The 13,891-nt window shown below is 41.9% G+C and overlaps 1 protein-coding gene across 2 annotated transcripts in view; it reads right to left on the bottom strand.

The window, feature by feature from the left end:
- FAM151B (family with sequence similarity 151 member B) overlaps window positions 1-13,891 on the bottom strand; it is a 97,082-nt gene that overhangs the window by 28,971 nt on the left and 54,220 nt on the right. For both annotated transcript variants that reach the window (XM_040341597.1, XM_040341594.1), the window contains exon 4: window positions 3,994-4,211. In XM_040341597.1, coding sequence (XP_040197531.1) covers window positions 3,994-4,211 — 218 coding nt within the window. The remainder of the gene's footprint in view (window positions 1-3,993; window positions 4,212-13,891) is intronic.

Here is a 13,891-nt window from a genome sequence, read left to right as displayed (position 1 = left end):
AACTAAAAAGAAGTCCAAAAATGCAAGTGTCCTAAAAACCTAAACGGTTCAATCATAAAACTGTTGTTTTTCTGTGCGATGAAAAAAATATAATAATATAATAATAAATAAAAAAAATAAAAAATAAAAAAAATAAAAAAATCATAAATAATAGTCCAAAAACAGATAGTACAATATCACTGCAGGATTAGTGATAGTGAATAAAACGATATCCAGTGCACAATCAAGTGATAATGATAATATTAAAAATAAAGTCCAAAGTGCAAAGTGCATCTGTGCTCCATTCAACAATTCAGATGATCAGTGGTTAATTCAGTGAAGACGTGTTACATTGTGCTCATTCAGTGAAGACTTGTTACATTGTGCTCATATGTCTGTGAATCAAACCAGCTCGATTTTCCTCAGTGTGGGGATTATTTTTACCAGCCTCTTACCTTCCTGAGGCTTTTACCAAGCCTGTAACAGGAGCTGCTCTGCAGTCACATAGATAAAATCCAGGATCCAAAAACGGCTCACACTCCTCCCCATTCAGGCTCTCAAAAAGAAACACAGGAATGCCTCCATAGCATAAAACCACAGGATATCAGTTTAATAAAGAAAAACAAATACACTCACAAACATTGCTGTGTTAAACAGCGTGTGTACAATCGAGTGTCACCGCTCTGCGGCCGCAAAGCAGGTGACTTCACCAGCAAGCCCTCTGTGTCCTCCTCACGCGTGTCGCGACAGCCCTATGTCGCTTAATCATAGGATCCTATGATTAAGCGACGTAGGGCTGTCGCGATACGCGTGAGGAGGACACAGAGGGCTTGCTGGTGAAGTCACCTGCTTTGCGGCCGCAGAGCGGTGACACTCGATTGTACACACGCTGTTTAACACAGCAATGTTTGTGAGTGTATTTGTTTTTCTTTATTAAACTGATATCCTGTGGTTTTATGCTATGGAGGCATTCCTGTGTTTCTTTTTGAGAGCCTGAATGGGGAGGAGTGTGAGCCATTTTTGGATCCTGGATTTTATCTATGTGACTGCAGAGCAGCTCCTGTTACAGGCTTGGTAAAAGCCTCAGGAAGGTAAGAGGCTGGTAAAAATAATCCCCACACTGAGGAAAATCGGGCTGGTTTGATTCACAGACATATGAGCACAATGTAACAAGTCTTCACTGAATGAGCACAATGTAACAAGTCTTCACTGAATTAACCACTGATCATCTGAATTGTTGAATGGAGCACAGATGCACTTTGCACTTTGGACTTTATTTTTAATATTATCATTATCACTTGATTGTGCACTGGATATAGTTTTATTCACTATCACTAATCCTGCAGTGATATTGTACTATCTGTTTTTGGACTATTATTTATGATTTTTTTATTTTTTTTATTTTTTATTTTTTTTATTTATTATTATATTATTATATTTTTTTCATCGCACAGAAAAACAACAGTTTTATGATTGAACCGTTTAGGTTTTTAGGACACTTGCATTTTTGGACTTCTTTTTAGGTTGTTGCTTTTTCCTGCATGTGTTTGCTAATTAGTAATTAACCACTTTCCAGGAGAGCTGGAGCTTTCATTCACTGCTATTATTGTTTTATTTATTAGCACTCTGCACTTGTTTTTTATCAAGCACTTTAAGGATTTATGACACATATTTTTAAAAAAAGGATTACCGTATTTTCCAGGGTATAAGACGACTTTCTGGATGCAAAAAAATGCATCCAAATTTGGGGGTCGTCTTATACGCCGGATACGGTCTCAGTACTCACTTTTTTTCCCCAGCGCTGACAGTCTCCCATGCTGCGATCGCGATTGTGAATGATTTCAAAGCCGCGCCTTCACTGCAGAGTGTTCTGTGATAGGAGGAACAAAAATCTTCCCAGCAGCGCCTCTGTTCTTTGTTCCTCCTATCACAGATGCCTTCTCATCCTCGGACGAGATGAGAAGACGTCCGTGATAGGCGGAAAACATAACAGAGGCGCTGCTGGGAAGATTTTTGTTCCTCCTATCACAGAACACTCTGCAATGAAGGCGCGGCTTTGAAATCATTCACGATCGCGATCGCAGCATGGGAGACTGTCAGCGCTGGGGAAAAAAAGTGAGTGTTATTGCACTGGGGGGGGGGGCAACAAGTTCAGGCACAGTGGGGGCAATGTGGGGGCATGTAATGGCACAATGGCAATGTGAGGGGCAAGTGATGGCAATGTGGGGGCATGTAATGGCACAATGGCAATGTGGGGGCATGTAATGGCACAGTGGCACAGTCTGGGCATGTAATGTAATGGCACAGTCTGGGCATGTAATGTAATGGCACAGTGAGTAATGTAATGGCACAGTGAGTAATGTAATGGCACAGTCTGGGCATGTAATGTAATGGCACAGTGAGGAATGTAATGGCACAGTCTGGGCATGTAATGTAATGGCACAGTGAGGAATGTAATGGCACAGTGAGATTTGAAAAAGCCTGTTTCTGTCAGCGGTTCTGGCTCCCCCTCAGCTTCCAGAAAGACAGTAAGAAGGGGGTAGTCTTATACAGTGAGTATATCCCAAAATCAAAATTTTTCCTGGAAAATTAGGGGGTCGTCTTATACGCCGGAAAATACGGTATTATCCCATGTACACTGTGCGGCCAGTTAGGCACTTTTATCCATTGGATTTCATTATTTATTTACTCGCAGTTCCTTCCACATCTAATTATTGATGCTGGATGGTATTCTTTGGGCATAGACCTCGAGTGGAACACATTTTTACCCCAGTAGAGGACGGACTCACTCTCATACTTTAGGAATCATTGTTTAGAATATTTTATTGTTTTAAATTATTGTCGGTTTTTAGTATTTGCAAGCGCCACTACATCCCCCTGTCTATCGTATGCATACGCAAGTTGCACCCGCATATGTAAATGGCGGTCAAACCATACATGTAAGGTTTAGCAGCGAATGTTTGAGCGAGAGCAAAAATTCTAGCGAAAGACCTTCCCTGTAACTCTAAACAGGTAACCTGTAAAAAAAAAAATAATATTAAAGAGACGCTTATGGGGATTTTGAAATACCGAAGTTTCACAAGTGTGCACAATTTTAAAGCGGAGCTCCGCCGTAAAAAAAATATTAAAAGCCAGCAGCTGCTGACTTTTAATATTAGGACACTTACCTGTCCTGGAGTCCAGCGACGTCGGCAGCAGAAGACAAGCAATTGCTCGTCACTCTGCTGCCCCCACCACCATCCTCGGTGAGGGAACCAGGAAGTGAAGCATTGCGGCTTCACTGCCCGGTTACCTACGGTGCATGCGCGAGTCGCGCTGCGCCATGCTCACTGGTCCCTGCTGTGTTCTGGGAGCTGTGTGTTTCCCAGAACACAACGGGGGGAAGGGTAGTGACGCACTACCCACAGGTCCCCGCAGAGTGGACTCCCAGAAGTGTGTGAAAATACCTGTCTTAGACAGGTATCTGCACCCCCTCCCCCCTGAAAGGTGCCAAATGTGACACCGGAGGGGGGGAGGGTTCCGATGAGTGGAAGTTCCACTTTAGAGTGGAGCTCCGCTTTAAAGCGTGATGATCCATTTACTCGGCGTAACATCATGTTTTACATTATGTAAAAAAATTGGACTGTTTTTTTTTAGTGCATTGTTTTTTTTCCCAAAAATTGATGCACAAATACAATGCAAGATAAAAAGTTGCAACAACCATTTTATTGCCTGGGGTCTCTGCTAAAAAAACATTTATAGTGTGTGGGGGTTCTGAGTAATTGTCTAGCAAACAAAAATATATGATTTTTACATGTAGGAGAGAAGTGTCAGAATTAGCCCAATAGGCAAGTAGTTAATTAAACAAACTGAAGTTAGAAGCTGATTGGCTACCGTGCACTGCTGTACCAGAGTTTGCACTTTCCAGTTTTAAATCAATCTCAATGTTGGCCAAGTTAAAATAAACACATTTGTAAAAATTGTACTAGTGACAAAACACATTACTGTCCAGGAACATGATAGTCTGGAATATACCTTCATTTTTTTGGCCTGGTAGCCATCCAGTTGTCCAACCCAATGAAAATGTCACATCAGGGAAAAATAATGACACAGTCTGCAGGAATTCTGTGGCATCTACCGGATTGGCACTTCCTCCAGGACCTGGCAGTATGTCAGCATTTATCCATATAGGTTGTTTAATGCTATTCTTCAACACATCCAGGATTTTCATGGATGGTAACACTGCTTCCAAACTGCAAAAAAAGGATTTATTTACATTATTAGCAAAGATAAAGAACATTACTTGGCTGGAGATTAAAAATTTGAAACTCTCGAAATTGTATCGGATAAAGAGGACTTTCCGGGCACCATAGCTTTTGAACAGCGCAAAGACTGCACCACATACAATGGGACAGGCAAGTATAATGTCTCTTCTTCACAGGATAACATTCCTTGCCAACTCTTATTCTTGTGACCAGGTCACTTTAAATTGTATTTTTTCCATCTAAAATTCTACTTTTTTTAAATAAAACATCAATCTTTGTGAAATTCTCAATGATCAAGATTTCCTTAAAGTGTTACTAAACCCACAACAGTAAATTTGGTTTGCATATGCAGTAAAGCATGCATGTTCTACTCACTGTGGAAACTAAGTAATTAATTCTCTGCATTATGTAAAAAGGCTATTTAATCCCGTCTTCTCTCATCCTCCCCATCTTCTACAGTCCCCAAACCATCTACTGATAGAACAGAGCCTTGAGGGCAAGCTGCACATGCTAAGGTGCGTATTGCTATAGAATTTTTTATTTTTTGAGGGGAGGGGGTGTGATCAGCACAGGACCTATCAGGGGTCCTATAGTCTCTTTGGACAATCAGGGGAGAACGAAAACTCCTCCTACAAGCATTAACCAGTGCTCTGCCGAACACCAACAGAAGTCACAAGACTGCTCTCACTGCTGATGAGAAAAAGTATTTAGCAGTTTATATTTACGAACACTATTACATTTCTATGTTCTGTGTACTGTGGGAGACCAGATATAGTAAATGCAGGGTCCTGGGTTGAGTAAAACTTTAATAGTATTAAATGAACAAGTTATTTTATGCTGAATGAAAAAAGGTTCAGGTTAAAATCATATCATATTTTTCCATTAGAAATAATTTGTCTGCACTTGCAGAATTTTTATCACTGACCAATGCCTTAAACATCCAGTTTTCCAAAAAAAAAAAAAAAAAAAAAACTCTACCTGTATGGAGTTTACTGTGCTTGTGTGCGGTTTCTTCTGGGAACTCCAGTTTCCCCACACACTCCAAAGACATGTTAGTTGGCTCCTGTCTAATAGGCCCTGGTATGTGCATGCTTGTGTAGGAAAGACCTTAGATTGTAAGCTGCTTGAGGGCAGAGACTGATGAGAATTAATAATATTAAATATCTACAACTAACAAAGAAATACCCAGTGAAATATAGTATTTAGTATATGCACATATTTATGTTATTCTTATTATAGTTAATATACAGTGGCCCAGATTCAAGAAGCACTTGCGCCCGCGCAACCATAGGTTGCGCGGCGCAAGGGCTTACTTGCTCCGGTGTAACGAGTGCTCCTGATTCAGGAACCTCGTTACACCGACTGCAGCCTAGGATGTGACAGACATAAGCCTCCTTATGCCTTCACATCCCAGGCTGCAATCTTGCGTTGGCCGCTAGGGGGCGCGGCCATTGTAATCGGCGTATAGTATGCAAATTGCATACTACCACCGATTCACAAAAGTTGCGCGGGCCCTTCTCACGCATGGTACGGAGTTTCCGTACGGCGCCTTTAGCATAAGGCTGCTCCTGCTATAGCAGGCGCAGCCAATGCTAAAGTATAGCTGCGCCTCCCGCTCGCGACGTTCAAATTTCACGTCGTTTACGTAAGTGAACCGTGAATGGCGCTGGACGCCATTCACGTTCACTTACAAGCAAATGACGTCCTTGCGACGTCATTTGCCGCAATGCACGTCGGGAAAGTTTCCCGACGGAGCATGCGCTGTTCGCTCGGCGCGGGAGCGCGCCTAATTTAAATGATTCCCGCCCCCGGCGGGATCATTTACATTAGGCAGCCTTGCGCCCGGCTGCTTAGCATATTGCCCGCGCAATTTACGGAGCAACTGCTCCGTGAATCGCGGGCAAAGCGCAATATTTGCGTGGGCGCAGAGAAAAAAATTTGCTCTTTGCCCACGCAAATATTGCGCGATTCTACTTGAATCTGGGCCAGTGTATTTTTGATCACCCACTGGTGATGGTGGTAGTACTGCTCTTCAGTAATAACAAATTGATGACAGTCAATGATTAGAAGTGTGTATTTCTTGGTGAATGGTTGTGCAAGTAGCAAGAAGTTAGTCACAAACCTATAAAGATCTTTTGAGCATCCGATTCCACGTAAACAAAACTTAGCCTGTAAAAGGTGGAAATGGATCTCATCTTTTAAAGTCCTGATTATTATTCAGGGAATACGGTATACAAACAGAATCTAATTAACATCTTTAATTATAAAAATTATTCGGCCTATCTAATATTAATTATTAGTATTAAAGGGTCACTAAAGGAAAACATTTTTTTTGCTGAAATGACTGTTTACAGGGTGTAGAGACATAAAAGTTAACCGATTCCTTTTAAAAATGATTACAAATAGATAAAAACCAATCCTATAATGTGCCTGCAGGTTAGTTTCACTTTTAAACTGGTTTCATGTTCCTGTGAACTAGAGAGACACACAGAACAAAAACAAACAAATCCAGGGCAGTGTTTTGTTTTTAAAATGAATCTGATTGGTTCTGTTAAGTTTTAGACACACAGTAATGACAGCTTAGACCTACAGTGAAAAGCTCCCAGTACTGTGGTTATAAGGAGCCAGACAACCAGGAAGTGTGGAGATCACAGCAGAATTACAGCTACTTCAAAGCAAAAACGAACAATAGGGACATGAAACCAGTACTGCAGTAAGGTAAAGGAAGCTATTTAGCTAAAAAAAAAAAAAAATTCCTTTAGTGATCCTTTAAGTAAGGAAGCAGAGAGTTTAAAGAAAACCTGTATTGGAGTGAAATATAGGGATGCTTCCCTTGCTGGTAGAAATGTCTACCTGCCTGTCTAACTTCAACACTTTGTAGTTGGTGGTTTCCTTTAAAAGAAAACAGGTGAAGATTCTGATTCAAGCTAGTCTGCTTATTAGCAGTAAAACTAAAAAACTGTTAATAGGTTGTAATTAAAGATTTTTTTTAAAGCCCTGCCTTACTTCTCTATGGCGTTTTCCGCTTCCGTGGGACAGGTGGTGAAGGGTCTTCACTGCTTAGCAGCTTTCTACCAGACAGTGGAGATGCTCTCTTTCTCCCTGAAGCCCTAGTAATGCAGGCTGGATGGAAGTCACCCAAGTAGGCAGTAGGGATACCACACTTTCAAAGCACCTTGTTTGTGCAGAGTTGCAAAGATGTGATGGGAAGCTTACTGAAACCTGCTCATTATAGTGAGGTGACCAACAGAGGTAAGGCTTCCAGGAGGGAACCATAACCTTAGGTGAGACAGCCCAGCAAAAGACCTTAGTTAGTGTTGGAGGAGTTCTTAAAATTAAGGTGTCATCATGGAAGATGAATCAACTAAAAGGAATTTTACGATATGGTGGCTCAGTCTTTAAAATCTAGGGACATTTGGCAAGTGTTATTCCTATTGGATAAATCAATGGCTGTCCACAAGCAATTTTGCACAGCATTTCATCATTTTTTGATGTCATTAACCACTTCCCGACCTCCTCATGTACATTTACGTCGGCAGAATGGCACGGACAGGCACATGTACGTACCTGTACGTCCTCTGCTAGACGTGGGTGGGGGGGTCCGATCGGGACCCCCCCGGTACATGCGGAGGTCGGGTCCGCTCGGGGAGCGATCCGGGACGACGGCGCGGCTATTTGTTTATAGCCGCTCCGTCGCGATCGCTCCCCGGAGCTGAAGAACGGGGAGAGCCGTGTGTAAACACGGCTTCCCCGTGCTTCACTGTGGCGGCGCATCGATCGGGTGATTCCCTTTATAGGGAAGACCCGATCGATGATGTCATTCCTACAGCCACACCCCCCTACACTAGTAAACACACACCAAGTGAACACTAAATGTTACAGCGCCCCTTGTGTTTAACTCCCAATCTGCAACTGTCATTTTCACAATTTAAATGCATTTTTTGCTGTGAAAATGACAATGGTCCTAAAAATGTGTCAAAATTGTCCGAAGTGTCCGCCATAATGTCGCAGTCACGAAAAAAAAATCGCTGATCGCCGCCATTAGTAGTAAAAAAAAAAAAAAAAAATGCAAAAAAACTATCCCCTATTTTGTAAACGCTATAAATTTTGCGCAAACCAACCGATAAACGATTATTGCGATTTTTTTTACCAAAAATAGGTAGAAGAATACATATCGGCCTAAACTGAGGTAAAAAAAAAAATTATATATGTTTTTGGGGGATATTTATTACAGCAAAAAGTATTGCATTTTTTTCCAAATTGTCGCTCTATTTTTGTTTATAGCGCAAAAAATAAAAACCGCAGAGGTGATCAAATACCACCAAAAGAAAGCTCTATTTGTGGGGGAAAAAGGACGCCAATTTTGTTTGGGAGCCACGTCGCACGACCGCGCAATTGTCTGTTAAAGCGACGCAGTCCCGAACTGTAAAAACCCCTTGGGTCTTTAGGCAGCAATATGGTCCGGGGCTTAAGTGGTTAATAGCACATATTTTGGGAGACAGGATTTCCATATGTGCATCTGGTGCCAACAGATCCTGAACATCTATTTATTCCAGGATCATGATTACATTTAAAGAACAGAGACATATACATTTATTTATATGCAAAGATATTTATGGACTGTCCCAATGGGTTACATTACATAGATTTAAATTTTTCCTTTTGACAGACTACCCCAGGAGTACAGAGGCTCCTGATTAGACTGTGTGCAAAGTCTAGGGGGGATTGGTGGAAATTGACATATTGAAGAAAAAAAACAGAAGCATTCATATCATAGCAGGGCTGCTGATAGAAATCGTAAGGCCCCGTACAGACTACCTGACAGGGCCCCCTGCTACTTTTCGCTAAAAATACAATAAAATCATTATTAGTAGACAAAAATACAATAACTTCATTATTAGCAGACACAAATACAACATAACTCGCATAATTCCTGCTAAATCTAAAAGACAAAACTGAGTTAATAAATAAAAATGAAGATGAGATGAAAAAAATATACAGGCTGGGCTCCAGGATCAGAAAGACAGAGGGAGAGAAACAAAGGTTACAAACTCAGGAGCAGAGCTAGCATTAGAGTGAACATTAGGGGGGGGGGAGATTAGTGAGGGATGTGAGGGATGAGGGTCTCTTTCTCAGCAGATAAAATCTGGCAGCAGCTTGAGGGGGAGAGACCAGCTTTCAGTTGCTGGAGAAAGTGTTCTTCAATTTTCGGCCATCATTAATCCCCCTCCATTTGTGGGCCCTTCTGCGTGCTCAGGCCCCCTACAAGAGGACCGGTGCCCCCCCCCTATTAACAGCCCTGTATCAAAGCACACCATTTTAACATTATGTTTATGTGAATATCAAATTGCAGCCGCAGTCAATAAAGAGCCATGGCATAGGCCTTGCAACCTTTTTTTTTTTAAAACAACAAATTGGATCCATGCCCAAACCTCAACCTTAAAGTGATACTAAAAAAACACACAATTTAATTTCCAGTGCATCCGGAAAGTATTCACAACCCTTCACTTTTTTCATATTTTGCCATGCTAGGCTCCATTCACATCTAGGCAGACAAATTCGCGGCGAATTGCGGCGGCAAATAGCGGCGTTTTGTACCGCGATTTTGTCGCCGCGATTGTCCGCCTAGATGTGCCCCTCTATGGAGATGGTTCCTGAACGCTGAAAGCCGCCTGAAAAAAAGGTCCGGGACCTTTTTTCAGGCGGCAGGCGTTCGGCGTGGAGATGTGAACCATCTCCATAGAGGGCAATGTCTTTTCATCCCTCTGGCGGCAGCGGCGTCGCACTACAGGCGACAAAACGCCTAGATGTAAATGGGGACTTACAGCCTTCATCCAAAATGGATTAAAGTCATTATTTTCTCAAAGATCTACAAACAATACCCAATAATGACAACATGAAAGAAGTTTGTTTGAAACCTTTGCAAATATATATATATATATATATATATATATATATATATATATATATATATATATATATAAAATTGAATGTACAGAAGTATTCACAGCCTTTGCCATGACTTTTAAAATTGAGCTCAGGTGCATCCTGTTTCCACTGATCATCCTTGAGATGTTTCTACAACATGATTGGAGTCCACCTGTTGTAAATTCAATTCAATGGACAGGATTTGGAAAGGCCGCTAATGGGAAAGATGTACTTTTTAAGCCCCGGACCAATATGCAGCCTAAAGACCCAAGGTGTTTTTACAGTTCGGGACTGCGTCGCTTTAACAGACAATTGCGCGGTCGTGCGACGTGGCTCCCAAACAAAATTGGCGTCCTTTTTTCCCCACAAATAGAGCTTTCTTTTGGTGGTATTTGATCACATCTGCGGTTTTTAGTTTTTGCGCTATAAACAAAAATAGAGCGACAATTTTGATAAAAATGCAATATTTTTTACTTTTTGTTATAATAAATATCCCCCAAAAACATATATAAAAACATTTTTTTTCCTCAGTTTAGGCCGATACGTATTCTTCTACCTATTTTTAGTAAAAAAAAAATCGCAATAAGCGTTCATCGGTTGGTTTCGCGCAAAATTTATAGCGTTTACAAAATAGGGGATAGTTTTATTGCATTTTTATAAAAAAATATTTTTTTTACTACTAATGGCGGCGATCAGCAATTTTTTTCGTGACTGCGACATTATGGCGGACACTTCGGACAATTTTGACACATTTTTGGGACCATTGTCATTTTCACAGCAAAAAATGCATTTAAAATGCATTCTTTATTGTGAAAATGACAGTTGCAGTTTGGGAGTTAACCACAGGTGGCGCTGTAGGAGTTAGGGTTCATCTAGTGTGTGTTTACAACTGTAGGGGGGAGGGATGACAATATCCTCACATGTAGTGTGCATGTGGATATTATAAAGTAAAGAGAGGGTGCCACGTCCTAGTATAAATGATAAAGGAGATAACTAAGGGCTAGTTTTTGGACTTTTTAGGCACGATTTGGTTGGTCAGAATATATTTACACAAGAAAAGATTTTCTCTAAAAAATAGGTTTGTTTATTTAGATATAAAATATCGTAATATGTAGAACAAATAAAGAAGAAAAAGTATTGCCGTTTCCAGCACAAAAAACTATCTAAGAGGCTAACTAGGCAAGCCTATCCATAAACATTGACAGGAATTATACATAAAATATAACAATGTATCCACAATGAGATTGAACACTTCCAAAAGGATTTGGAATAAAGTGCATAAACATAATTAGTAATCCTGTCAAGTTGTGGAAATGCAGGCAAAGATATGTCTGTGGTGGTTTGGCTTGCTGCGTTGGTAGACTCGACCGGTTTCGCGCTTTAGCAGCGCTTCCTCACGGAGTCAGCAGTGTAGTTTTAAAAACAGTATTGGTTGGTAGGGGGATCGATACATAAATTTTCTGGCAATAATAGAGGAAGAAACAGACTGTGTCCGGGCTGCTGGACGTTGTAAGGGGTATAGGGGAAATGACCCAAATAAAATAAAAAGTAACAGTCTTCAATGAAGGAGGGCAGGGCTTGAGGAAAGGAAAGAAGGGAGAGAGTAAACAGTACCCTCTATCAATCCTCAATAAATGCTAAACTTCCTGGTAGCAGAAGTGAGCAACCAGAGCTGGGTGCCGGCTGATAGCCAGGTATTAAGGCAGTGGTAAGCCTGGTTCAGTATATGCGACAGCGATCTCCTCCACAAGTCTCCCGAGAGACTGCAGCTGTAGGGGGGTGTGGCTGTAGGACTGACGTCATCGATTGCGTCTCCCCTATAAAGGGGATGACACGATCGATGCGCCGCCACAGTGAAGCACGGGGAAGCCGTGTTTACATACGGCTCTCCCCGTTCTTCAGCTCCGGGGAGCGATCGCGACGGAGCGGCTATAAACAAATAGCCGCGCCGTGGTCCCGGATCGCTCCCCGAGCCGACCCGACCTCCGCATGTAGCGGGGGGGATCCCGATCGGACCCCCCACCCGCTAATACGCAAGGACGTACAATGACGCCCATGTGCCTGTACGTGCCATATTGTGGACGTACATTTACATGCGGAGGTCGGGAAGTGGTTAAATGACACAGAAATTATAAAAACTTCCCTGTAGAGTCAATAACTGTGTATATATGACGATTAGACAGAACGTCTGAATTTCACTAATTCAACTGTTACTATACTGCAGGTAAGTGATCAATAACGTGAAATCGTGAAATAAAATAGACGTCTGCTATGTCAACAGAAAGGAAACTACAAAAACTATAAATGTAAAAATGAAGCTTGGAAAAAAAAAAAACATATACAAGGTGGTTATCAAACTGCTTAAAACAATCAAATAAAAAACAAAAAAAATAATAATAAAATAAAATGAATAGAAGGTAAAAATTAATCCAGTATAATTACTCTTTCCAAAATGGCTACCTGCCTAAAAAGGTGGTTCCCATGTTTTTCTACAATGGCAGCTGTGGTTTTCAAGATGGCTTCTGCTTAAAGAGGACTGTTTTTCGTCCTCAGGTTCAGAGTATAAGGCCCCTTTCACATGGGGCGGATCAGTAATGATCCGCCCCATGTACCTCCACTTGCTCAGCCGGGATCGCTCCGTTGATCCCCGCTGAGCCGGCGGATGACAGGGCGGTCCCCGCACACTGTGCAGGGACCGCCCTGTCTTTTCTCCGCTCTCCCCTATGGGGGGGATCGAATGAACACGGACCGTATGTCCGTGTTCATCTGATCCGATCCGCCAGACAGATGGAAAAGTAGGTTTCCTGACGCATTCATGGCAGCACACACTGGGTTGTGACTCCGCCCCCACAACCTGACAGGATTGGTTAGCTATAAATTTGAAGGGGAGACGCCCCGCACCATTCTCTTTTTTTATCCTCACCTGACAGATTGGACGAACAAGCAAGAAGCATGCCTCTTACCGCAGATTGCCCCAGCAGGTTCAGCCTCTCCTGCTTGGAAGTCCCTCCTGTACAGTCTCTAAATGAGCTTTATGGTGGGAACCCCCGTTCTGGTGGTCTCAGGGGCTCTGGAATTATACTGGCATCTGTAGCAAGCTTTAAAGAAGCTTCAAATCTCGCAGTGGTCCCCACTTTCGCTCTGTCTTTCCTTCCAGTGCAGTGTGTGCTTCCACAAAGGTATTTGTATCATTACATTTGCCACCTAAGGTTAGTCTGTTTTGTACCTTTGCCTGCCTGTTTTTTTCTCAGCTCTGCTGAGCCCTGTGGTTCCTCTGACACCCCATACTCTCGGGGTCACCGCCGCGTACCCCTCAGCGCTCTGCGCATGCACGCAGCTCAGTGATGATGCCGCCGGTCTCCTCTGCCCTCTTCCAAATGGCGGCGCCGTTTAAAAAAAAAAAAGAAAAAAAAAAAAGGAAACAGTCCTATCGCTCTGTAGTTCTGGCTGCAGTCCTGCTGCTCTACTCAGAGTGAAGATTGCACCAGGTGTGTGCAGGCTCGTCCCAGTTCAGCCTGGGCCAATTGATTACATACAAAAAAAAAAAGAAATAGGAACAAATAGGATAGAAGATATAATACATTTATATATTAATTTATAACATATTATAGGAGAAAGTATATCCATAATTAAACAATTAATATAATCCAAAAAATAAAAAATAAAATAAGGATAGATATATGTATATAAATCATTATATTTAATAAATAGAAATGTTGGGGGGGGGGGGGGGACATATT

This window comes from Rana temporaria, chromosome 1, assembly GCF_905171775.1.
Source record: "Rana temporaria chromosome 1, aRanTem1.1, whole genome shotgun sequence".
NCBI classification, from domain to species: Eukaryota; Metazoa; Chordata; class Amphibia; order Anura; family Ranidae; genus Rana; species Rana temporaria.
Note: the sequence above shows the minus strand (reverse complement) of the source record. Positions and strands in the feature narration are given on the sequence as shown.